The 26,680-nt window shown below is 45.8% G+C and overlaps 1 protein-coding gene across 10 annotated transcripts in view; it reads left to right on the top strand.

Annotated features, from left to right (window-relative positions):
- The window catches only part of Lef1 (lymphoid enhancer binding factor 1), a 115,306-nt gene that overhangs the window by 67,378 nt on the left and 21,248 nt on the right, over nt 1-26,680 (top strand). For 2 of the 10 annotated variants that reach the window (XM_031375524.1, XM_031375529.1), the window contains exons 4-11: nt 8,210-8,342; nt 12,546-12,636; nt 14,179-14,262; nt 16,153-16,275; nt 17,647-17,809; nt 22,409-22,516; nt 25,866-25,914; nt 26,544-26,584. In XM_031375524.1, the coding sequence (XP_031231384.1) occupies nt 8,210-8,342; nt 12,546-12,636; nt 14,179-14,262; nt 16,153-16,275; nt 17,647-17,809; nt 22,409-22,516; nt 25,866-25,914; nt 26,544-26,578 (786 nt within the window). In that variant the 3' untranslated portion in view covers nt 26,579-26,584. Of the gene's footprint in view, nt 1-8,209; nt 8,343-12,542; nt 12,637-14,178; nt 14,263-16,152; nt 16,276-17,646; nt 17,810-22,408; nt 22,517-25,865; nt 25,915-26,543; nt 26,585-26,680 lie in introns of all 10 variants that reach the window. The other 8 variants (XM_031375523.1, XM_031375522.1, XM_031375519.1 and 5 more) reach the window with 6 other exon arrangements.

Genomic DNA, 26,680 nt, shown 5'->3' on the forward strand with positions numbered 1-26,680 from the left:
CTATGGTGTGCGTGTGGCTAACCCCCAGGGGAGTCTCTGCCACCTGTCAGGTTTTGATTTAGTATCAGAAAAGGAGATCCACGATAGTCTGAATCTGCTTCTAGAATAATCTCTATTGTAACAGCATATCTGTCACGTTGGGCTGAAATACGACCTATCATAGAGAAAATCAGAATCTAAAAACACACAATGAAAATCCATGTCTTCTATTGAGGCAGGCACCAAAGCAAGGGGCAAAAGTCTGTAAACAACAGCACTTCTCATTTTTATTTAAAAAGGGTTTCATATAAAATGTTCTCCCTGGTAGGTTTGACCTTTTTAAGATGAGTTAAATATTTTTAGGTTTTTATTATAATTTTGAATATGATGACTGTCTCTGGATAAATCTGCCTAAACAAAGGTTCATCCACATCGAGTGGCTTGATAAGAGTGTAAAGGTTACCAGAGTAAAACAGTTTGAAAAAGCCTGTCAGCTAAGTACAAGTGGGAAATGCTGCTCTGGGAGGGGGCAAGTGCAGTGACCGGCTGTGGGTACCTGCAAGCAGGAGTAAGGCCCAGAGCAGGCAGAGTGAGGTCCAGAGCAGGCAGAGTGAGGTCCAGAGCAGGCACAGTGAGGTCCAGAGCAGGCACAGTGAGGTCCAGAGCAGGCACAGTGAGGTCCAGAGCAGGCAGCGGACGTTGTTTAAGGTTGCACACACAGTGCACCATTGGCCTTATAGGACGGGCAAAGTATTTCAACAAGCAGTGACCCAAGGAAAATTCTTGAAACTTCGATGAAAACTAAAAGTATTTTAGAGCAGAAAAGGAGAGTGAGTTTGTGGGAATTCACCTGAAAAAAAAAATCTGAATACTAAAACCCATGGTAGATTGTCTCAGAGATGTGCGGCTTGAGGTTTGGAGCATAGAGATTTATCTATAGGCCCTTATCCACTCCGCAGAGCGCTTCCTGAGCAGATGTGGCAGGACTTTATTTGTGTTATTCATTAATCCTCACTGTAATCCTATGAGCTAGTATCTGCTGGCTTTTGCAAACGAGGAAACCAATTTTGGAGAACTAAGTGGATTACCAAGTGTAAGAACCAGCTCGCACTTGCACACTGGGATTTGAACTCTGCCCTGGTGCCTTCATATCTTAATATTAAACTGTGTTGTTCCCAGTGGCTGGCACATGACAGCCAGGGGATGCCAGGACTACCTGGTGTTGATTCCTAGTGTATACAAGCTGTGGATCTATTTTGCAACTTAAACTTCTATGGAAGCGGACATAAATGATCTAGGATCATTTGGTATTCTCTATGAAACAGGAATCTTAGCATCTCACAGAAACCTGACTTGGGATCATGGTGCCTTCACCTCCTAACAACTTGAAGAATCATAGGTGATTCGTGCTTTTTTCTCTTTTGTCTTTTGTTTTGTTTTGTTTTTCGAGACAGGGTTTCTCTGTGTAGCTCTGGCTGTCCTGGAACTTACCTTGTAGACCAGGCTGTCCTCAAACTCAGAAATGTGCCTGCTTCTGCCTCCCAAGTGCTGGGATTAAAGGTGTGCGCCACCACTGCCCGGCTCCCCCTTTGCCTTACTTAAAGCAGCACGTCCACTAGTCTGTTGGGGATCTGCTGGTAGTCCCAGCTTTTTCCAAGCTGCCGTTTGTTCCCTGTCAGGATGTCTTTATTAAACTAGATTTGTGGCAGGCTACTCTCACCTGGACAGCTTAGAAGAGAGATGAGAAGAGAAACTGCAAGCCCCACAGTCTGGTTTAGGAAGAGCAAGGATTGTGGTATCAAACCAACACCAGAACAGCTCATCTGTCCACTAATTATTATTTAGCTCTGTGTTCACAGGGCTCTCAGCCCCTTCATCTGTAAACTCCTGGTAATGATAGCCACTCTGGTGGAGACGTGCCAGGGCCCATCTGAAGCATCCCTGTGATGACAACACTCACGGGCATCTGGTCCATACTCATTGCCTCCTCTCTGAAAAAGGAAAAAAAGAAACCCTCCATATCTGGTGATGAGGAAGGTCTCTCGACTCTCCCTTCAGAGCTGGTGAGAATGCAGTGGTGAGAATCTAGGTCTCTCTGCTTACCCGGAAGAGGTTCTGTCTCATGGTAGGGATGCTTTCTGATATATATAAAAAAAAACTACAGTGGACCTGAGCCCCACACTCAGTCTTCGAGGGTGATTGAGGGTGTTGCAGACAAAACACTACCTAGTTGATGAGGAGCTCAGTGTGCCCCGTGCATAGTGCATAGGTTAACCCGTCCCCTCTGTGAGGAGGTTGGGCCTCCGGATCCTAGAAGAGCGCAGAGGACACTGACGTCACACAGCTGCATTTAGGGAGCACCGGACTTCTTCGGAGTTTGCTCAAAAGTAAAATCCCACCGGGGTTGAGGCCAGGTGCCATTTCTCACCTTGGTAAGCTGGTAGAGTATTTATTCAAGTTACAATTGGGGGCACCGCACATAAAGTGCACAGGCTGCTCTAATGGCATGGACCACTTTTGTACACGGTTAGATCCCAAGCTGTGGGTTTCGCTGAAACCTGGAGATAGACTACCTACCAGCCACTCACCAAGCTCTCCGACTTCCCAGCAGGCCCAGGGCCTCAGCCGGGAGGGAGGTGAACCACATTCAGTCCTCCGCAGACCACATTATCAGAGAATGACGACTTTCAGGACACCCCAGCGCCAGGCAGTGGTGAGCAGGTCATTTCTGGGAACCTGGCTTTGGAGACGGCTCTCAGATCCCAAGTGGCACCCACTTCATATCCACAGGAGGTGTGGGTTTTATTGGCTGTGATGCCAAAGCGGTTCCTACCTGCAGGGTCCAGCCTGGGCGGCAGCCAGCCAACCTGCCTTGGGATGGTTTCCAGCTGTGGAGAGAAGTGTGGCTGTTGAATCTGGGCTGCTCTGACCACCACTACTGAGGTGCCTTTTTGTCTGAGGCAATTCCTGTGCCCAGGATAGCAACCACAGAGTCAGCACATAGATGTCACACGCCGTCAGCTATGACCAGGATGCTCAGAGTCCAAGGCCACGTAATATGCTGGAAATGAACTTGGCTTCCTGAGCTAGACTTTTGTATGCTTTGGCACACTAGCTGCACGCCCTCGGGAAAGCCATTGAGTGCCCCCCATGAAGCTCTCTCATCTATAAGAGTCAAAGAATCACGCCTGCATCAGAGGGGCTTGCAGACAAAGCGCCAGTGAACAGTGAGCGCTTGGTCAGCATCAGTTGCCATGACTCTTCTGTTCAACATGGTAGAATGGCCCAGGGGTGAGCCTTCAAGGCTTCCACCATTTTCCTAAACAGCCATGTATGAGTGCTGAACACAGGCAGGACAGCCGTTCTCAGCCCCTGGCCTTCTATGCTTTCTGTCTTGTTTTGGTTTTGTTTTTCCGGACAGGGTTTCTCTGCGTATCCCTTGCTGTCCTGGAACTTGGTTCTGGTCTACAGACCATTTCAGAGATCTTCCTGCTTCTGTCCACCAAGTGCTGGGATTAAAGGCGTGCCCCACCACCAGCGGCACCACCCTCCTCTCCGTCCTTTTAGAACCTGCTGTCCCATCTTCAATACTGTCCCTTTGCCAGCCCCCCCCCCCCCCCCCCCCGAACTATGTACATTTAGGATCAATTTTGGTCTCACTCTGCCGCTTAGTGCCTTGTGGAGGTTTCTAAACATCTCCAAGCAGTAGACCAGGGTGACAAAGAGCTTCCAGGGATGTCTCAGAAAGGATAGAGTGATTATGTCCCTGCCATCAGGGATAAAGAAATTAGGAACACATTTTGGGAACATCTGCCGATTCTTTACTGGAAAGTTAAGATTTACCTGGATGAAGAAGCAGCAACTGTCTCCCTTGCTCACCCCCCCTCCCCCGCCACACACAGACACACACACACACACACACAAACACATATACACACCAGACTGGAGAAGGCTGTTACCCAAAGGACTGGTGTGCTCAATACCCAACACGGAGAGAGTGTCAAAGCATGATTTGATTTCCACAAAAACTTGAAGCCAGCATATGGGACAGTCCTGGGCCCCATTGCAGCTGTGTTTGCTGGAGCTGAGTGGCCGGCTGGGCTGTCCCCTTGGTGTTGCCAGAGGGACCGGCTTCACTACCCATCTCCTGGTGACCTGTTTCTGTTTCCTGCCTTTTAGGAGTCCGTACTGTAATTGTTCTTTTGGGGTCTTGGAACTTTACTGTGATGTGAAGGCACAGAGACCCGTGCTGCCTCCCCCACTGCCCACTTCAGACCGCTTGACACTTCCTTTTCAGACCTGGCTGGGTTTTGTTGTTTAAACCTATTGTCTATCTCCAGCACACACATCCCCACCTCCAGGCCCCTGGGAGATAAGTTATGTGATACCAGAGCTTGCATCTGTGTTATTGGTGCTAGATGGTGCCAGGGAAATTCTCAGGTGATTAATAAGTGGGCACACCTGCACCCATTCACGAGTCACAGCGTGAGAGTGTCGCTGTGGAAGTCTGTCTCACAGACTTAGGTGGTGTGTTTATGAGTCTTCCCCTCATCTGTTCCTCACCAGAGGAAGAGCAGAATTCAGAATTGTAATAATTTGTTTTCTGTCTTGGAATTTAACCAAAGTGGCAGGACCTGGGTTCTGACTCTGTGTGTGTGTGTGTGTGTGTGTGTGTGTGTGTGTGCGCGCGCACGCATTGTGTCACATGTAGAACGGAGGATAGTCGCCACAGGAGCACTGTGGCAGACAACTTCAATGTAGCTTGGATCCATGTCGCTTCATTCATACACATCATGGCGATGGTCCGCAAGAGGCAAAACCCCTTAGAATTCTGCTCACACATATCACTGGGACTTCATGTGACTTTTATTTTCGGCCACAAAAATGGCCGTAATCCGCGCTGGCTTTGCCACACCTACCAGCGCCGCCCGCTTGCGCTATCCATCTTGCAAAATATAAGACAAGGCCAGAGCTTAAATTAAAACTCCTCAGCCTCTTATCTCCTCCCTACAGGAAAGCAAATCTGTGTTGAAAACCGTAAAATTAAGGGGAGAGCGAGGATAGCATAATTTAGCAGAAATTCCCGGCGCCAGAGCCTGAGCCGAATGGCTGGAGGGACAGGTCAGACATTAAGAAGTGCTGCCTGCTAACTCTTCCTTAGGGTGGTGCTCTGGAAACAAGAAAGGCATGCAAAATACAGAGGTGCTTCCAGACGATCTCTGACAACCCCTAAGCAAACATCTCTGTTGATTACTTGGCAATTACACCACTTCTGAGACTTTCAATCTAAGGGTCAGAGTTGAAATGTACTCGTTTTCTAATTTGGGAAGTAAAAGGTTTTTGTTATTCTACCTTAAAAAATAATTTGTGATTTTGCCCCATCCCTACCCCGCCCACTGTCTCTGGCATCTTAGATTCCTTGCATTTCAGAGGCCCTTCTTATATATTTAGTAAATGCCATCATTAACACTTGAAAATCATTAAAGGATTTTGAAGCCTTTTACATGTTCATATGCATAGATGTTTGTGTTAATATATGTAGAGAAAACTTGTGGGCCTTTGATAATGGTGCTCTGTTTAATAAAGGCCAAGGGCTATATGAGCCACGCAAGGGTGGCCATTAGAGAGGACCTGGTAATTACCAAGCAGAAGCATAATTACCCAACAATCTACAGAGCTATTTTTTTTTTTTTTTAGGGCTGTTATACTAAGCGCTGTAGAAATCCTATCATTGTCCAAAGAAGTGTGACTTTCTGCTGTTACCATTTTGGGGCCACATGAGTTTCTTTTGGGGGCGGTGGCCATGACAGGTATAGAGAACAGGCAGGATTCCCAGGATGGCTGCTCTTTATTTTCCTGAGGGTAACCTTCATTTTGAACCACATCCTTCAGGTGCTTCACTGGAAAGGGCATCAGGTTTCCTGTGAGCGCACCTTAAGTGCAGCCCCCACGTGACGGTGTATTGTGGAGTCCCTTCGCCACCCAGACATGGCCTTACATTTGAACAGTTCACATCGGGACACATGTGAGGCCGCTTCCCCGATTTCTTTTTAATATGATTATTTACTTCTAGAGAAACGCACTTCCCATTAATCTTAGCCTGGCACAGTACAGTAAAATGTCACTAATTCAAACTAATTACGGTGAAGGCATGCCTGAGCTAGTGAGTTCATTTCATTCTGTTCCTCTTAAATCTGAGCAGCTTGTTACTCTACAATTTCTACATGGGCATCTTCCTGAGGCTGCTGTAATTAGTGCGTGGTTTAAAATCACAGCCACCTCTTCCGTGTGTGTAATCGTGTTACCTTTCTTTTCTTTGGGAGAAATGGAAAAGGTTTTTTTTTCTCTCCCTATTTTCATTGCTGTTGCTTTTATTTGTGGATAAAATTGTATGTACTTACCATATGTAACATGGCTTGTAGTGGGATGGTTAAATCCAGTTAATTAACATCTCAACTACTTTATGAAGGTTAACATCCACTCAGCAGGTTTTCAGGAAGACAACATACTAAGGGTGGAGCATGATGGCACATGCCACTAAGCTTAGCCTGGCACAATGGGATGTACGACATCCTCTGTCTTGTCTGTCCTTTGTTCCTCTCTGTGTAAACACAGACACACACATACACACACTCACAGACACACAGATACATACACACAGACACATGCACATATTCACACAGACACACATCACATACACACACACACACACACACGCACACGCACATACACACAAACTCTATTGTTACTAGCTAGAGTTTCGTTAGAAATGGTCATCCTAATGTTCAGCCAGTCTCTTCATTACCCCACTGGTTTACTTTGTAAACCCTTTCTTGAACAAGGAAAACTTTGATAATTTTTTTATTTTATTTTTGAGATGCATTTAATAAGTAACCCTGGCAGGCCTGGAAGTTGTTACATAAAGTAGACTGGCTTAAACTCACTGAAGCCACCCACCTCTTTCTCTCAAAGGCTGGGACTAAAGACTTGTGCCACCAAACCTGGCATGGGTGGAGAGAGGACTTATAACTTGTAACCTTTTGTTTCACACAATCGAGATGATGACAGATTTTAAATAAATGGCATGCAAATAGAATCCTTTAAACATGAATCCTTTTAAAACATATACTCTTATATAGTTTTGTTTCTGTGTGTATATATGTGGGTATGATATGTGTCATATTTCATATCATATATAGATACATAAGTCTGGGTTGGTTTGTTTTGACGGGTGCCTGTGCTTTTCAGTGAATGGTGGAGCTCCTCACTTTGGCTGGACTGGCTGGCTAGCAAGCCCCAGCATCAGGCTGTCTCCTTTCCTGCAGAGCTAGGGTTACAGGCATGCTCCACGGTGAGGGACCAAACTTAGGAGGGCGCCATGCTTACACAGCAAATAATGTTACCCACTGAGCTACCTTCCCAACCCCGTTGTTGCTGTTTGAAGTACATTTGTTTGTGTTTGAGATGAGGTCTTTACTGGAGCCCAGGCTGGTGCCCAGCACTCCTTCCTTCCGCTTCAGCCTCTTGAGTGCCGGGGCCACAGGCATGAGCCACATTTTCCCCTGGCAAAGTATGTTACAATGCATAAATAAGGCTGGCAATTTAGAGTGCCACTTCAAACTGTTGTATTTGTGTTGTGAAAGTATATGCAAGGTTGAGAATTCTTGTGGACACCAGAGGAGCAGGGGACAGCTGAGCAGCAGCAAAAGCAAGCGGTCACATCTGCCACGACAGTAAGAGGTGACAAATTGTCGGGATGGACTTGTAAATTATCAGTCTGTGCCGACTGTGTTGTTCAGGTTAGCAATATTCAATGAGCAGTCTGTTCAAAGGACAAGTTTCTTATTGAATGGTGTCTTCTAGCTAGGTGTGTCATGAGCAGAGAGCTTATAGATCTCAGCGTTTGCTCTATCAACTCATTATCAAAGAGAAAGTAAGAAGGAGGGAATGGGAAGGGTGTATAACACGTGTGTCCAGAGGTTCGGGTCGTGTGAAGCACTGTGGCCAGATAACCTCTGCAGGCTATTGGTGACATCCCCAACAGCCTCCTTGTGGGACATTCCTTAACGTGGGTATTTGTGTGGAAACACTGGCAACTTTGCTCATGACTCCCGAGTTCCCTTAATGACTGCCTACTGCTCCTGCGTGACATTTTTTCCTTGGGGAGAGGAGGGGGTCGAGGAAGAGTCAGGTGGCCATATTAACCACTGGCCTTGTGGTTACTTTGCAGTCAAATAAAGTGCCGGTGGTGCAGCCCTCTCATGCCGTCCACCCTCTCACCCCCCTCATCACGTACAGCGACGAGCACTTTTCTCCAGGATCCCACCCATCACACATCCCGTCAGATGTCAACTCCAAGCAAGGTAAGCACTTCCGGCCTGCCTAGGGCTTCTATTGCCAATCAAGCAGCCATGTCTCATAGGCCTGGGTGTGCAGGTGTCTGCCCCCATGCGACTCAAATGTACCCGCAGATGCATACAGTTGGTTGGCAGTTCTTCAGAAACCTATAAAAATGTGTTGCTGCTTTAAATTTTCACAAAAACAAACCCCCCTCTTCCCCCCCCCCAAAAAACCCAGCAACAACAACAATAAAGCAAAAGAAAAGTATAGTACTGTCATGTTCCAAGTGGGAGATTTCAAAAAGCCTATATGATCCACAATACTAGCCAGTAAGTTGTGCAAACAGTAAAAGCTTCATTCTATGCCATTTACTCGCTAAAGTGTCCATGTGGGGATATTCTTTTCAAGAGACAGATTCCCATGCCCACTAAATAAATGTGAGCCCCAAATTTAATCACCAGTCTCCATCATTAAGCCTCTACCAACAAACGGTGGTGGCCATAACGCCCGTGGTCTGAGGACGAACAGCACAACTAACAAAGACCCCTCTCTCCTACCTCCCAGGTAGTTGATCGGTTCTTATCCCGATCTTAGAAACATGACTTCTTGCTCTCCTCCATATTAAGTCCACACAGTCCCTGGACATTGAGAAGAGGAACATTACAGATTCCCCTTGGCATAGCTTCCTTACCAGGATAGCTGTGTGTGTCCCCGGGGTCCTTTTACAATAACATCAGGGTTATTCAGACACAGAGACTGTAATGCTAGGACAGCAGATCAATTGACCTGATTCCCCAGACAACCACTGAGTGAGTCATGGGGGTGGCGAACGCATCGTGGGCACAGGGCCCTCGGACAATGCATGTATCCTATGAGGGGCACAGGAAGCCGACAGTTTCATTATGCGCTCTGTTTAAAACGTGTAAAGTTATTCGTTTCTCAATATTTACCACTTAATTACTTTAGACTTCAGCTGAGCATGGAGAACAGAAGTTGCAGCTTGGAGTAGGGGGTGGGGTGGTGACCACCATGTAAGATGTTGGTGACTTTGAATTTTTTAATCAATTTTTGACAGTGCTGGGTATCAAACTTCAGCCTCTTAAAATTTCTTTATTCCGTTATATACCTATTTGTCCTTTTTTAATGTCCCATCCTCAGCTTAGATATTATAAATAAAGTGTAAAACTATCTCTGTTTAGAGTCAAATGGCACGATTTCAGTTTGGCTTCTCTGCATTAATGACAGGCTCTGCTTGTTCTTCATTTGCAGAAGAGCACATTGTGTGAGGTCTGAACAAATTTGAAATGCTTGGGTTTTGCCTGTGGTAAGTGGAGGGACCAGGACAGAGAGTTCTGTGGTTCTCTCAGCTGGGGCCCATCCGCTCAGCATAGCTTGTCGGTCTCGCCTTGCACAGGCAAGACTGGGATTCAGCAGGGCTTTGGAAAACCAAAGTGGAAGGCCCAATAAAACACAAGAAAGCCCAGAGCACAGAGGCCAAAGCATGCCTTCTGCCCTCTGACCCTCCGTGGATGACCTCTCTATTGACAGTGTGAAGAGAGTGTCTGAGTCCAGTTGGTTTTCACTACTTACCACTTAGCAGTCAATCAGAGCGGTCCCAGATCCTTAGGTTAAGTAGAACACTCACTTGAACACTTCCTGTTAGACTGGGTCTTAAGTAGAGGCCAGGGATCTCTGTAGATAAGGTAAGAAGAATGTTGGCCTGGGAATTGGGCAGGTAGCTTGGTGACAGAACATTTGCCGAACTTGTGCGATCCTGGTGTGTTGTTTTGAGTTGTTTTATTTGTTGTTAGTGCTGGGGATGACACAAAACAAGAGTCAAGGCCAGTATGGCATTCTCCATGGCGAGCTGGAGTGCCTTTGGGCTGTCTCCAGAGGGGCCATGACGTAAGCTGTCCAGGGTGGACTGCAATCTCAGAGCAGGTCTAAGGTGGAATAGATATCTGCCAACTGTGCCGTTGTGAATGATAAAACTGGAGAATTAAAATTCTCAGCTGTCAAAAACAATGCACCAAATGGGTGTTATTACTTTGGTTTAAGTTTTGGAAGAAAAGTTGTGTTCTGTGTTCTGCTTGAGCACTTTAAAAGAGTCACTGTGTAAGAGAATAACACACTGCTGTTTTTCTCCGAAGAATTCTAGGACAGGTTACTTTTGAACCACAGTTTATAGCCCACTGAATACACTTGGTTTCCCCTGTGTTCACCTGTCTGCCACTCTTCTCCCTTGCTTTGTATAGCTAATTTATTTTATTACTTCTCTGGGCGTGTTTAGAGACCAGACTGGTGGTGTGAGCAGTTCGTTCTCTGCTTCCTTCAGTCTTTCTCTTCCTTTTTAAAAATGGTGACTGTTATAGCTATTCCACCCACTATTTCTAGTTGTTTTAACACGGATATTCTGGTTTGAATTACATGTTTGTCCTGAGCTTTAGGTACTTCATCACCATGAACCTCTGCTTTGAAAGTGCTCATTTACATAATGTTTTTATAATTTCATTTTTGCATACTTTACGTTTCCTGTGCTCATCCCCCGCAACCCCCCAAAACCTGCACAGATTCATTCTAGCTCAACTAGAGACCAGAGCCATCAATGTCAATGTTCCTAGTAGGCTAATTAGCTTTGTCCAGTTGGGGGAAGACAACAATATTATGTGTATGCAGTAGCCCCAGGCAAAAATATCTAGAAAATAGAAACTGTCTTTGGAACATTCTCATTTATAAATAGTAAGATCCACATTTCTAGTGTTCTAAGTTGCTCTTGGCTGTCATTGGTACGGGACAAGGGTTGTTAGTTTGTTTTTAGCTCGAACCTCCCAGAAGACTCTGAGATGGGAGGATTTGAGCAGCTCAGGGTCAGGGAGCAAGCAACAAGTTGAAAAACTAGCCCAAAATCCTGAAGCATCAACCTTACACTTAGCTCACCCCATCCCTTTCCCAGAAACAAGAAAAACACCCTGGGGAACAAATTTGGGGACCCACTTGGATGGGATCAAAGGAAACTAGTGTGTCTAAGCAAAACTGAAAAGAGATTTCAAGTGATTTTGAAAACAGCAAACTGTGCATTGGCCTGAGGCGGGAGCCCTGTTGAGTGCGGCATGGAAACCATTCTAGTCTGTGTGTCTTTGTGTAAGAACAGAGAGGAGGTTTGTCCTAAATATATAAGTAATATCAACATTCAAGGTGGCACAACAGTCTTTCCCTCACGGTCAGGCCCTTTGGTAACTTAAGATCCACATGAAGTCCGTGGGCATGTTAAGTAGTCAAAACTCATGCTATTTAAAGAGCCCACTGTTATGAATCATAATGTAAATATCTGATGTGCAACACCCCACGAGGTCTCGACCCATACATTGAGAACCACTGCCCCATATGGAAATGGTCCTTTTAAGCCCCGACCATCTATATGGAGTGACTTATCTAGCGCTTTTCTGAAACAGTGGTAAAATTTGACAGTTTCATAGTGTGACAGCGTCTTGTCAGTTCGGTTCTCCCCTGTGCCCAAGGTGAGGTGTAAAAAAGGGACATCACCTGGGACTAAGGATTAGGTAGGTTTCATGGTTGCAGGACACTGGACTCCCAGGAGACCTCAAGCACGGGAGCCAGTTTGGTGGCATTCTCCGCTGCTGGAGAATACAGCTAATCCAGAACAGTGTGACCTTGGAGCCCAGAGGACCAGAGTTGATGAGGAGCTTAGAGGGAGCCGCAATGGCAGCCGGGAACAAATGAATCATATCAAGTGTGACCACCATGGGGCTGAAGAGGATTCCTAATTAATCTTCGATCCTCTGAGGTATCATGTTTCCCCAATCTATGGGTCCATAAGAGAACCGATGAAAATGGCAATTTCCCTAATCTTTGAGCCCCATGGCAGGCCACCTTCTTAGGAAGAGCTGTCGCACGCACACCATTCTACAGAGAAACAGTTGTCTACCACTTTCTTAAGGTGAAATAACGAGACCAGGTAAATCGTCAAGAGGCTATTCGGGTGGCTGTGTCCTGGCAGTGCATACATTCCTGAATGGGTTTCTTAAGCAGCAGCTGTCCATCTGTCGACATCCTAAGGAAGACGCACGTCCACTCACCCAATTTGATAGCTGGTTTCCATACCAAAATCACTAGTGACATGAAGCATTTTATTGTTTTTTTCTCTTGCTCTTTCGCATGATTGTGCCGGGAATATAAACACCATGCCTCTCTGTTCCTTTTAGCAGGCATGTCCAGACACCCTCCAGCTCCTGAAATCCCCACCTTTTACCCCCTGTCTCCGGGCGGCGTTGGACAGATCACCCCACCCCTTGGCTGGTAAGAACCTCCCTGTAACCTTCAGCTGAGTGTATCTTTCCACTTCCCATTCGTGGAAATTAGCTCCGTGTGCAGTCACACTTGTGGAATGCAGAAGATTTTTCTACCAACAAGCAAGGTGCTATAACTTTATTTCATTTCAATTTGAAAGATTATTTTTTTTTTAAAAGTACAGACTTTGAAATGGATTGGATCCGTCCACTAATATGTGTAGAAAATGACTGCATAGCGTTTGCTTTGAAGCCTACAGTTTTATGGATTCAGCTTGTGGCTTTGGGCATTGGCTATGCCATGTGAAGCTACCACTCAGCGTGGCTTTTTTCTTCCAGTTTTTTTTTTTTTAAATAAAACAACTCATATTTTTGAAACATGAACTTAGACTCCCTGGTTAGCTACTTTTGCTTCTAAGTGACCAACTGAGACAACTAACAGGAAACTAAAAGAGAAATCAACAGAACACATGCATCTTTCAGCTGTTAATAAGCAAGCACCCAAGCTCATTATAGGGGAGCAAGAAGCTTATTTAGGCGCCTGATTCCCGTCAGACTTTGAATGCCAATTTTTTCCCCCTCTTTACTGGTTATTTCCAGAGACACTCTTTCTGCCACTGCCTATTCATTCACTTGTTTTTATGAAGGTAAAGGAAATTCATACTGAGGAGAATAATTTTTTTTTTTGTGGCTGTCCTAACACAGCCTTCTCCTCCAGCTCCATGCCTGCTTTTCCTCAATTCCCCCTCGCTGCAATGTTCCTGCAGATCTCTCTTCTGGTTCTCTATTGATATTGAGCCACAACCCCCCTCACCCCCATCATAGCTTCATCTCTACACCCAGACATCCTGAGATTTTTCTCCAGCAAGGCTAGGGCTCCACCCCCCCAACATTAAGTCTCTCAGTCTGAGAGTTTAATTGATTATGTGTATATTTGAGCCCTAGCTCAATTATTCTGTCTGAACTCGTCTCCTCCGGAGCAATGTGCCTATGCCAACACTGGCAGCTGGGAGTAAAGATTATAAAATAAAAACTGGACCCTGAGAGGGGGAAGAGGGACCTTTCAGAGAGGAGGAGAGTAACTGCAGAGAATGGGCTGTGTCTAAGGGGGAGGGGCCTGGCAGCACCCCTGAAATATGTATTTACTTTATGTAAATAGAATGGTTGGTGCCCTTTCTGTTTCTAAATTCTTAAAGGTTTGGATAAAGAGTCGGCTAAGCTGCTTCTCCAAGGGATAGTTTACATTCTATGGACTGCATTATATCCAAGCATTTTTAAGTCCTACTTTGCATTAAAGGTGTTGGGTGAGGGAAAGGGATAAAAGAACCATTGATGAGCCAGCCTGTGTTGGGAACTAGGGGAGGGAGGGTTTTCCTCAAGGCCCCACAGTGCTTTGATGGTTGAGATGTGGGAGGGTGAGGAAGGGAAGCAGTGTTGTAACAATGCTGGGGTGGCTGCCTTCCGACCCCCCTCGGTCCTGTCACCAAACTCTTAGTGCTAGCTGGTAACTCATGTTTTGTCATTGATGGGTTCCTCTCTTCTGTGACCTCAGGCAAGGTCAGCCTGTTTATCCCATCACGGGTGGATTCAGGCAACCCTACCCATCCTCACTGTCAGGCGACACTTCCATGTCCAGGTAGGTGGAGGTGGACCGCCCAGGTTGCTCCTCTGCTCTCATTGTGCTCATCCCGCCCCGCTTGCGTCTGGGCTGGCTGGCTAGGAGCACCATAACCCAGCCCCGCCCGCGTGTGTCTGCGCAGTGTGCCTGGCTCCCACACTAGGTGTCACAGGGCACCAGCCACACCAGGAACTATTGTAACTCCAGAATTCACTCCCACCTACCATGGGAGGACAAATACCCCAGAGTCGTGGACTTCAGAAGAGTTTGTTTGGATTTAGATCATGCTGGGGGGGGGGGGGGGGGGGGGGGGGGAGCAGACTGAGCGGGAACCCTGAAAATGAGTTGGGTCTGAGTTCTACAATTGCTTTCTTTGTGGAAACTTCACCCAGTTTAATGAGGCCGTGCTTGAAAACACCCCACAGCCCAGATCAGATCCGTCCTCCTCCGGCTCCCCGGGGGAAGAGAGGACGCTACTCCTCAGCTGTCCAGCAGGGTGAACATCTTAGTGTGTGAATCAGGCCCTGTGTGGACATGTTCCTGCAGTGAAGCTCTCTGGGGCTGCTCTGTGTGGCGCTTCTGCTTCTGGAAGGGATGCTGTGCCCCTTGCTTGGTGTACTTGATGTACACACAGCTTTGTGCTGTGTCATCTGTGTGTCCCATGTGGCTTTCCCGAGGAAGCCAGTGTATTACTGTGCCAGAAGCCAAATGGTAAAGCTATTAGCCGGTTGCGAATCTGTCTTTTCTTTTCTTTTTGTTTTTAATGTGGATTTGATGTTTATGTGGTAAATTTCAGCTTATAATATGTGTATATATATATGTATATTTGTTCAGTGATATATAAAGCTTTATGGCTAAAGTGGTTAGTAATCTTCATTTTTATAGTTTTTAACACTGAGAGCTGAAGACAGAGGTGTACATACAGGCACATAACCAGCAGCAAGTATCTTTCCATTTAGCAAGCAGGCCACTATTTTTTGGTCAAACATTTGTATTTTTGTCTCCTTAATGCTTAAGACATTTGTTTCTGAAGCACTAGGCACCCTTTCCTCCCTTCCTGATGAGGGGCTCAGGTTAAACAACAGAAACAGAAAAACAAGAAAACAATGTTTTTCTTGTGAAGTTAAGCTTTTACTCGAAAGCAGATTGGAAAGGAAAAACTCTCTAAGGCATATCCAAAGTTACACAGTGTTTGCTGAGATCTGTCATTCCCTTTTCTGCCAGGATAGGTTTCTTCCTTTACAATGGCTGGTGGTGGGTGGATAGGCTAACCGTTTGTGAATACTACATTATCCGTGCCCAGGGGAAAGGCATTTGCAGGTGGAGATGCTGCACGGGTATAGAATCGTCCTGCCTTTAAGTCCAGAGTCAGCTCTTCCCCAGGCCCCGTCTCCTAAACGTTGCTGCTGTGTAGATGGTCATTTGGACAATGGGAAGGCAAACCTTAGAAATGAGGGTCTGAGAGGACTCCTCCTACCCTCCCTCCCTCCCCATCGCTCCCTTCTGACTTTGCCGTCACAGCCGGTTGGATGAGAACACTTTTTAGGTGCGATCTTGTAATGGGATGCCTTTGGTTGAATCTGAATAAAGTGTCGTGTTTTCCAGTAATGTCTCTCAAAATTAAATTGCAATTTTTGTTGGAACATTGCTTTGCAAGGAAACTGGTCCAGCTCCTCTTATCTTGTGCCTGCTGCCCTCCTGAGGAAGAATGCCACTTTGAAAAACTACAGAGAGTAATTATATTTTCCCGCTGAATACTGAAAGAAAAAAACCAGCTATCATTCCAGACAGTAGTCAATACTCAGGTGTATACAAATAGGGCTTCACTCACAGCCAGTCACAGTTAGGGAGCTGTCTTGTAGCTCTGCCTAGGTTTGGCCCTAACAGCCTTTTCATCTCTCTGTACAGGTTTTCCCATCATATGATTCCTGGTCCCCCTGGCCCCCACACAACTGGCATCCCTCATCCAGCTATTGTAACACCTCAGGTCAAACAGGAGCACCCCCACACGGACAGCGATTTAATGCACGTGTAAGTAGAAGAACTCGGCCCCCAGTCTTGAAATTCCATGGGGCTCTGCCTGGAAGGCGCTGTCCCAGAGAACAAGGACTTGATTCTGAGATGGGAAAAGACCAGGTGATTAACATTTCATGGGCACTCACCAGGACGGAGCAGGGTTCTGCATGTAGCTGCGAGGGATCTAGACATGTATGGCCCTCACCATCCCAGACTTTCCCTCAGGGATCTGAAGCAGTGGCAAGGGCGGTCACCCATGCTGGGAGTCCTCTGCAGTGCAAAATTCAAGAAGTAGTGGCCACTGGCATGGACTTCCTTAAAGGGCCAGCACTGGTGCAAATGTTTAGAGCCAAGCTATATTACCTTGTTTTGCTAGAATAAGAAATGGTGCCCCAGGGCTGGAGAGATGGCTCAGTGGTTAAGAGCACCGGCTGCTCTTCCAGAGGTCCTGAGTTCAATTCCCAGCCACAATATGGTGGCTCACAGCCATCTGTAATGAGATCTGATGCCCTCTTCGGGCATGCAGGTGTACTTATACGTTCATATACATAAAATAAATAAATCAGCGGGGGGGTGGGGCAGAAAGTAAGTGAGTGTGTCCCTTATTTAGAATTTATGCATGAGAAGGCTGGGCCAGGCAGTGTTGACAACCCATAAGCCTTCCAAAAATATATTCAAGGAAGATATATATTTATGTTTGGTGAGAAGGGTCAAAATCTCATTAGGTCCAGGGAGCATGGTCAGAGGTAAAGAGCTTTGTGTTGTTCTAATGAGAACTTGAGTTTGGTCCCTAGTAGCCATGTTTAAAAAAAAAAAAGCCAGGTGTGGTGGCCCATACCTATAATCCCACCACTAGGGAGACAGAGACAAGAGGAACCCTAGGATCTGCTGACCAGGCAGCCTGGTCCCAGGCTTTTTAAACTTTCTGAACAGCCAATACTGATGTCAACTGAGGATCAACACCCAAGGCTGACCCGCCCCTGTCCCCCCCCCTCCCCCGCCCCTCCACACACACACAGGGGCTGGGGGAGATCTTTGGAAAACGTCCTTTAATCCCCACCCCAAAAGTGAGCCTCCATTGCACCAGAAGAGAAATGACCACCCAGAATTTGTATCCAGCTTCTTTGGATGTCCAAAATGGGGCTTTCTCAGAGTGAAGGACCCTGATTCCCAGTGTCACTGTGTAAATGAAGAAGTCCTGTGGTTCAGTCGTTTGCAACGTTGGGTTTTCAGCGGGTGAGCCACAGGCTCTTCTTCCAGATGGAAGGGGCTTCCAGAGGGCCAAGGAGGGTACCCTCACACTGAATCTGGCAAGGTCTCCAGATCTTCTCTCCCCTCTCTTCCCAACTCCTCCCGCCCCTCTCCCCAACCACCACCACCTTTTAGGAAGCCTCAGCATGAACAGAGAAAGGAGCAGGAGCCAAAAAGACCTCACATTAAGAAGCCTCTGAATGCTTTCATGTTATACATGAAAGAAATGAGAGCAAACGTCGTTGCCGAGTGTACGCTAAAGGAAAGTGCAGCTATCAACCAGATCCTCGGCAGAAGGGTAAGTAACGGGTGCGGGTGATGGTTATGGCTGCCGGAACATGGCTGCTGTAGAACATGCTGGGCTTTAGTCATCTGTCAGGTGGGTGCGGGTGCGCACACGTGCGTGCGTGCATGCGCTCGCACTCATACACGTACCTGTGTGCATGTGCATTCAGGGAAGTGGTACACAAGATACAGTGATAGTGTGTTGTAAACACTGTGGACTCTGCTTGGAACATAGAAAGCTTCCCAGAACCGATCACTGCTTTTACCACCATACTTTAAACAATATTTATCAAGTGTCTGTATTTGTCTGTCATGATGCTTGGTAACACTTGCTTACCTTTCTGGAGTATGATTTTTTATTTTATTAATTTATTTTTTGGTGACCAGATATAGACACTAGCATCCTTCCCCACCCCTGCCTGCTCTTGGGAAGTGTAGAGAGGACTGTGCGTTACACTCCTTAGCACGCTCCTAACTCAGTGCACTGGAATATTCAGAAGCCATTCAGGAGGCCTGCAGCCGGCGTAGATCACAGAAGCAGGCCTTGCGTTATCGATTCCCACTGCAGGGCCTCAACCCTTGCCAGCTCCAATCTGTGAGACACGCCAAGCTCTCGAGGGCAGGGCACAGGGACAGATTATAGTCTTTGGTGTTCCGAATGTGATGTCCTATCTCCCTATGGATTCTTAAACACTTAATGACGATAATTACACTGATTCCCAAGCCAGATCTCAGCAGAGGGGTGAGCCCATCAGCTTTGAAGGGCTCCAACGTTAAAAAAGAGCCCAAAGGCTGGTGACCACTTTCCCTGACACAGAGCAGAGGCAAGAGGGGTTGCTGCTCCTTTTTTAAATTTCAGTTCGAATACCTCTCTTTAGCTCTTTTCCTTTTTTTTGTCTTTGAGTCAGATGCCCCCTGGCCCTGCAGCAGGAATTATTTTCCTGCTCAAGAGGGTGAGGATGTGATCTTTGAGGTATGCTTCCTATTTTTAATGCACATTTCCAACAATTGCTACTTTCTCAGCTCCCTGAACGGTCCCCAGATCCAAGCATGTGTGTCTGAAAGGGTGGTTCTCATTTGGGGGTCTCTCTCTGTCTTTGATTTAGACACCTGTTTCTATTTATAGGCCTCTGGATCTTTGATTAAGATCAGGTTTTCTGTCCTTTGAGCACTCCCCTCTGGCGGAGCCCTGCTTACTGGCTCTTTAAAGTTCTGGCTTTAAAAATCATGAAGTTTTACACCAGTGTGATTAGACTGCTTAAAAGTGGATCTTAAATCCACCCTGGAACATTGTATCTTTTGATTTTTTTTTTTTAATTCATCTTTACTGTCTCTAGAATTGAAATGACCAGTCATATGAATGAATCAAATTTTACTTAATATACATCCTACATAGCAATGGCACAAATGTTATTTTAAAATAAGCTGACTTGCTGGGCTATTGCCAGAGGCCCGCTTACTACAGCTTGATCATTAGAGTGTCTTAGCAGTCACTTAAAAGCAAGTGTTTCCTTCCCTATAACTTGACAATTTTTAATAATAAAATTTGATTTTTTTTAAAGTATATTTTTCATAAATCAAAGAGTTAGGAAAATGTTTTTTTAGGCTTAATTTCTTTCTGTTTCAGAAACCACTGAAATAAAGGCTTATCTTTCTAGTTTTTAAAAAATATTTGTCTTCAATGCAAAACTCGGATACAGTTGGAGAACCTACGGAGTCAGTGTGCTAAGTGACCTGGGGAGCCTGAACTAGTGCTTGTGCACCAGGGACTGTCAGGGACTCAAGTCACCGGAAGTGCCCGTGGCCCACATCTCCTTCCCTTTTTACTTGCCTGCACAACCAAAACTGGCACTTTGGAGAGAAATGCAGTTTTGATGTGTGCTTTTAGGAGTTAATTTTTATTTGCCATTCTAGATTTTTTCCCCCTCAGCTCATGCCTCCATACACGATGTATAATTAGGCCAACACCTATCTGTGGTACAGAACAAAGGATCTGTCAGATGAGTAGAGGGACAGATTGAAACGTGGCAGACCTCTTAGTCTCTTGACTTTTTCCTCTCTTCACACAGCTTAGTGACATTTTGCATTTCACACAGCTTAGTGACATTTTGCATTTGGTAGTCATGTTTATTTATCATGAAAGTTAGTAAATATCAATGACTAGTGATTTGTGTGTGTGTGTATTACATATATACATAATACACACATGTGTATATATGCATAAATAGACATGTATATGTGTGTGTATATCTACTGATACATGTGTATGTGTGTATTATGAATTGTGTATGTGTGTATGTGTATAGTGTATGTGTGTATAGTGTATGTGTGTATAGTGTATGTGTGTATAGTGTATGTGTGTATAGTGTATGTGTGTATAGTGTATAGTGTATGTGTGTATAGTGTATGTGTGTATAGTGTATGTGTGTATAGTGTATGTGTGTATAGTGTATGTGTGTATAGTGTATGTGTGTATAGTGTCCAGTTTGTTGAGGCTTCCTATGAGGGTCTCCAGTGATAGGCTGCATCTCTTGAGGAAAGCAGCCTTGCTTTCTGGCCAGAATAGCCACCGTGCCCACGAATGCCTCTCCCTTCATTTCCATTTGTCTCATCATCATCATCATCATCATCATCATCCTCTTCATCATCATCATCATCATCCTCATCATCCTCCTCCTCCTCCTCATCCTCCTCCTCCTCCTCATATTAAAATTACTATATAAAATATTATACATTATTTATGTTATATATTATTATCTTAAAGTGTATTACTATGGGTGATGATGGCTTAGGAGGTAAAGGTTTGCCACCTGGCCTGATGATCTGAGTTTGATCCCTGGGAACCACAAGACGGGAAAAAAAGAACAATTTACATGAATTATCTTCAAACTGCCATATGGGTGCTGTGGTTTATGTGCCCCCCCATAAATAAATAGACAAATAAATAAATAAGCAAATTATTATATTTTTAAAGTCTATCACCTGCCTTGCCTTTCTGCTCACATCAAGTCACCTGTGTGTCATGCACTTTAACTTTACATTCTGCACTTCTAATCCAATGAAAAACAAGCAAACCTCCTGATCCACCAGCAAGGCTGTCTTCACCGGAATTTCAAAAGGTGTGGGCGTGGCCCCTGGCATGTGGGCGTGGCTGTCTGGCCTGTGGGCGTGCCCGCCTGGCCTGTGGTCTCTGCAGGCTTGGCAGGAAGGTGCCAGGAGTCCTGTGAGATAGCTCCCTACTTCTCTTGTCATAGTAGATAGAACAATGGGCATTCCTGTTTCCCACAGGAAGGATGCTGAGCCAGATAGATAGATCTTCACGTCCCAGGCCACACTGGCGGGAGCTTGTTCTTTCAGCAGCTTTCTCCTTCCTCCCTCTCCTCAAACACCTCCACCTCCACTTTCCTTCCTTCCTTCCTTCCTTCCTTCCTTCCTTCCTTCCTTCCTTCCTTCCTTTCTTTTTTCTTTCTTTCTTTCTTCCTTCCTTCCTTTTTCCTTTCTTTCTTCCTTTCTTTTTTCTTTTTTCTTTTTTTCCTTTTTGTGGAATTAGAATCAATGTACCGGACAGCCTAGTACAGAGCAGGAGAGGCAGAGGCTCCCAGCTCCCTGAGAGACATTTTGGGGGAAGGTCTCTTCTTACTCTTGTAGCTACATCACCTTAGTGTAGTCACCTCACAGGTAGGTGGTGCCCACATTTCCATGGATCCTGGCACTGGAGATTTGGGAAAAATACTAAAAAACCATCTGCTGGGGACCCAGGCAAATGTTTTACATATATTTGAGCCCCCCCCCCCAAAAAAAAACCCCAAACCCAAAAACCTTAAGATGTAAAGTCCTCACAATCCCAAATGGATACCTTGCCTCCAAAATAACAATTTTGTTTCCTGGTGGTTACATTAAATGGTGAGAGAAGGGAACCTCAAAAGTTGTTAGCAGATATATATGTTCTCTATCAGAAATTCCACTCTCAGATAACAAACAGATTTAGGTGTTGCTTCTTCCTTCCTACTGTCCGGAAGCTAACAGTAGTCAGAGTGCTGTGTGGTGTTAGCAGTATTCTGTAGGCGTGGACGTGTGTGTATGTGTGAGAAGATGGGCTGTCTTCTGCTGTCATGCCTGCTTGGATCACATGATTCAGGTTCCAGACTTCGAATGACAAGGTCCGGAGAGAGTCTGGGCAGGAAGGGGGTGTGTTTGCCCCAGAAACTAACACATTCTGGTAAATAAGTGATATTTGGGCTCTGTTATCAATGTAAGCTCCAGACAATGAGAGGACAAAGCTGGATATCAAGGTTCACTTGTGAGAGATCTTTGGTGGTTTTTTTTTTTTTTTACCTATTTATATTGGCAAAAAGGAAGGGTGGGTGACAGATCTTTATACTCTGACTGCTTTGATGTGTTGCACTCAATATAGGACCACAGGGCAGAGAAACCAAGATGTAAGTTTCACCCCAGCCTCCAGACTCCAGGTACGTGTCTGCAGCACCAGGGCCGCTCCCCGTTACACAGCAGCCAGAGATTAACTGCTTAAACGCATCCGTGAGCATGTGAAACGTGAGCTGTTGATGCCTCACTTACCTTTTCTCTCTCCCTGTTTCCTTTTCGGTTTCAGTGGCACGCCCTCTCCCGGGAAGAGCAGGCCAAATATTATGAATTAGCACGGAAAGAGAGACAGCTACACATGCAGCTTTATCCAGGCTGGTCAGCGAGAGACAATTATGTAAGCCCTTTCTCTATCCCTGGCTTTGCCTCCCTACCCCATGGTGGCCATCCTCACCCCCGCCCTATTCTCCATCTCAGAGGGGATGTTTGGAGGATTCATGTGTGGGTGCTGTCTCTTGTTTTTGGAGCATTAATGAACTGTGTAATAAAGATGTCATGAGTACTTGCATTCTGAAAACTTTAAGCTTTTTAAATTTGTGGCTGTGAGTGCTAATTTCTCTGTAAAATGAAGCTCTTTTAGAGTTCAAAACATAAATATTAAAATACAAGGAAAAGAAGATATAAGAGAACCTATAATATCACCATGTAAGGCAAGATTAATTATTAAATGGTTATCAGTGATCTTGCCACCTCTGTTTTCTGTGTGTCTATAGTTTCACATATAGGTAAAATATGTGTGCATATGTGTTATGCATATACGTATCTTTTATCATGTGTTTCCTATTCTTCTCTAAAGATGTATTTTTCTCTGAAGTGGTATCTATGCCCCTAGTCTACTAAGTGAATGTCTTTGTTTCATGGTTTCTCTTGATTTTAGGTTTTTGGGTTTTTTTTTTCTTCCCTCCAGAGACACATAACCCACCCTGCATTTCATGTGTCTGTGCAAAATAAGGGGTTTCCCCAATACCGCCGTTTCTGCAGGACAGATTCGGAGCACCAGGATGTTAGGCAGATAAAGCATTGCCAAGCTCTTGGTGCATGCTGTTAGGTTTCTGGGTGACCGGTTCAAAGCTGACCCCACGTCTTGGTGACTGTTTTGACCCAGTGTTAGAACTACTTGGGGTTATTTTGTTTTGTTTTGTGTTTTGTTTTTTTGTTTTTTTAATCTCATAGTCTATGTTCTTTGACTAAAAAAAGAGTAGGGATTATCATGTTCAAGGATATACTAGCTTTATTGCCAGGAACTCCCTTGCTTACGTTGCCCGCTCTCTTACTGGAGAGTTTGAATATCCGACATTGTCATTAAGAATGGCCTATTTGAAATTCTGTCATTTTATATCAAGTGACAGTTTTGATTGTTTAGATTCTTAATAGAATAATTTGAAAATCAGTCTTAGATAGTTACAGCAGGTGGCTTATGAAAGCAAAAGTTTACTGCTCACTCATCAAGAGGCTGAGCTATCTGAGACCAATAGGTTGGGTGTCTGAGGGCCACTCCGAAGTATTTGACTGCTCTCACCAGGCTGCGCTTTCCCCAAGGACAGGTCTGTGCCCCAACCCCCACTTCCCCAAGGCTCCGCCTTATTCCAGCATACTCTGGGGGTGGCAGGAGGTGTTAGGATTTCATTGTGGAAGTGTAAGGGGGACACATTAGTCTAGTTCTTGACTTAGAGGAATTGTCCCTTCAACAGCACATATGAATCCATGAAGTAGCGTACAGTTTATTGATGGCTGAGAAGCTTCAGTTCCCACGGACACAGTGACAATTTGTATCTGAGGTCACGTGACCCATAAGAAACATTCAGCATTTGAACACGTCTTTCTGGGAATGGGTTGGACGTTGTTCCCCCCTCTATAATATTATCTACTCTACACTAGTATATCCTCCACTGAAAATGCCACTTTACTGCTTGAAACTTGGAGCTTATGCATCAGATATAACTTTGACACAGGAAATAAGAGTCCTGTGGGCAGCTACTTGGAAGCAACGGCACGGTTGTCTCCTGCGCTGTTATTTTGGTTGTTTTAATAACTGCCATATGCTGACTGTAGGGAGTGCTTTTTACTTGTTCTGTGACTTTCTAATCCTTAGGATTGGATGGCCAGGGCGTGTGAGGTCAGGAAGGTTAGGTAATTTGTCCCCAGCCTTGGAGTAGGTCGCTACACTGCAATTTAAATCCACATAATATTGACTTGAGGATCTGCAGGGCTTCCCTCCCGGGGATTAGCTCTGTGTCCACTGGCTTCTGTTCCCTAAGCAGTAATTACCATGTGAATGCCCTGAGCCTTCACCACGCCCTTTAAGGGGGTAGCTCAGTGGCTCCAGGGGGGCTGTGCAGTGTTCTCACCCTGCCTTGTGCACCCTCCTCACCCTGCCTTGCACACCCTTTGGCTGGGGCTTTCTAGGAAGGGGACCACTGACCTTTACTTCCTGACCCATATAAGAGCTTTGCCAAGTTGTGCTAGCTGGTGAGTAGGTGACCCTGAGCTCAGGCTCAGGGAGGAATCTGCTCAGCAGAGGAGCCCCAGATCTGTGTAAGGAAGAGGAGGAGACACAGGACAGAGGAATTTCTTGAAATAGATGCCACTTGGTACCCGTGCAAATGGGAGCCAAGAGAGGAGCATGCGTGAAACAGCCTCACTCGAACGGCAGGAAATCTGCTAGAATCGAGGATCTTGATGACTATAGGGCACGCTCTTCTGTCCGCTCGCTTCCCTGGAACACCTCTGGTCACATTAAAGATGTTTTTTGATGGTCACTGATCTAGTCTGTTTTTAGTGTTTAGGAAAAGAGTTTCAGTCAACTTTCTAAAACTCCAAAGGCCTCCCTCAGTAACCATGTGACCTAAGAAAAACTACTCTGAGGTCCATAATCTGTGCTGTTATAGAGCCACAAGGCTCATTCAGTAAAACCTGAGAGGCCGGTTGTTTCCATGTGGCTCATGCTGCCATCAGTTCAGAGGGGCTAGTGGCAAGGAATGTTCTGTGAGTCAGTTGAAAAAAACCTGTCGCAGGCTAACCTCTCATGAGTCGTGAGAGTAGGCTCTGGTTGAATCCATGTGGAAGTGCTTTTCAAGGTGAAAGAAAGAAAAGGGGAGAGAGACAGACAGACAGACAGACAGACAGACAGGGAAACAGACAGACAGACAGAGACAGTAGTTTTCGAAGAGAAATGAAAATTTTAAGCTACTTAAACTATAACCATTTTTTCTATGTCATTGAGATGTTTTTAAGTGTATTTTAAATTACTACTGTGTCGGTGCCTGCCTGACGAAGCAGCAGCCTCAGTTCCCCAGGTTCCACTTCCTCCTCTGCCTTTCTCCTTGCTACTTACGATATCATGTCTCTGCCACAGGGTGCTGGGCACTCTGCTGTTGACACCACAGACATAAAATATAGTGCAATGCATTTCACAGCAGGCTTTGCACTTGGCACTAGCAGAGGTGGGCTCTGAGCTTGGCACCAGCAGAGGTGGACTCTGAGCTTGGCAGTCAGGAAGAGGAGTCTCCAAGGAGGCGGGGACACAGGAGCCACACACATGCACACACAGAGACGGTATACACAGGTGGTGAGGAAAGGGTGACCCAGTGACTCTCCCTGTGCCTTCTGTCTGTGCTTTCTGTACAGCGCACACCTGCACGCTCACCGTCAGCCCTCTGATTTGACTTGTGCCTCTGTCCTTCCAGGGCAAGAAGAAGAAGAGGAAGAGAGAGAAGCTACAGGAATCGACTTCAGGTAGGCATCCCGAGGCCCTCTGTTGGCGCTTCTGCTTCTGGCAGAGCCCTTGTAAACTGCCCACATCTCCTAGATGCTGCTGCATTCTGTGACTGTCACGTGATCCCTGAACTCAGCTTTCTTCCTTTCCTGAGATTCCTTAACGTTTCAAAAAGACTTTTCCTTTAAATGTGAAGGTGCCTGTAGAGACTCCTTTCCCATCCCTGTGCCCCGGAGTCTCGTAGTTACAAGGTGTGGTTGATTTTCTTGTTTTTTGTTTTTTTTCTCCCTTCTGTTGTCTGTCTTCTCTTTGCTTCTGCCTCTGCTCTGTTTGCATAGCCCTTAACAATGACACTTCTACAATGACAGTACAACATGTTACCTTGCATTCCCTTGAGAATCTTTCATGTGTCCCGGGTTTTTGATACTAAACACAGTGTCGGGGCTTGGCAGCAGACAGCGAGGGCCCACTTTGGTCTCTTTCCCTATCCGTTAAAAGGCCACCACATGCACTGCACAAACAGAAACGGCTGCCACGAGAGCCACCAAGGGCAAAAGCCAGCAGGTCCACATGGTGTTGTAGCTACTGCGTGTTTGGAATGTATGGAAACGTCTCCATAAACATTTGTTAAAGACACAATTTTCTGCAGGTACAGGTCCCAGAATGACAGCTGCCTACATCTGAAGCATGGTAAGCTCGACTCTCTTGGCTCCTGCTGCTGTCTTAGCTCTTAAGCAGAGGCACTTGCTTTGCCGATGATCTCCCGCTCTCACCAGTTCCGCTCAG

This window comes from Mastomys coucha, unplaced genomic scaffold, assembly GCF_008632895.1.
Source record: "Mastomys coucha isolate ucsf_1 unplaced genomic scaffold, UCSF_Mcou_1 pScaffold16, whole genome shotgun sequence".
NCBI classification, from domain to species: Eukaryota; Metazoa; Chordata; class Mammalia; order Rodentia; family Muridae; genus Mastomys; species Mastomys coucha.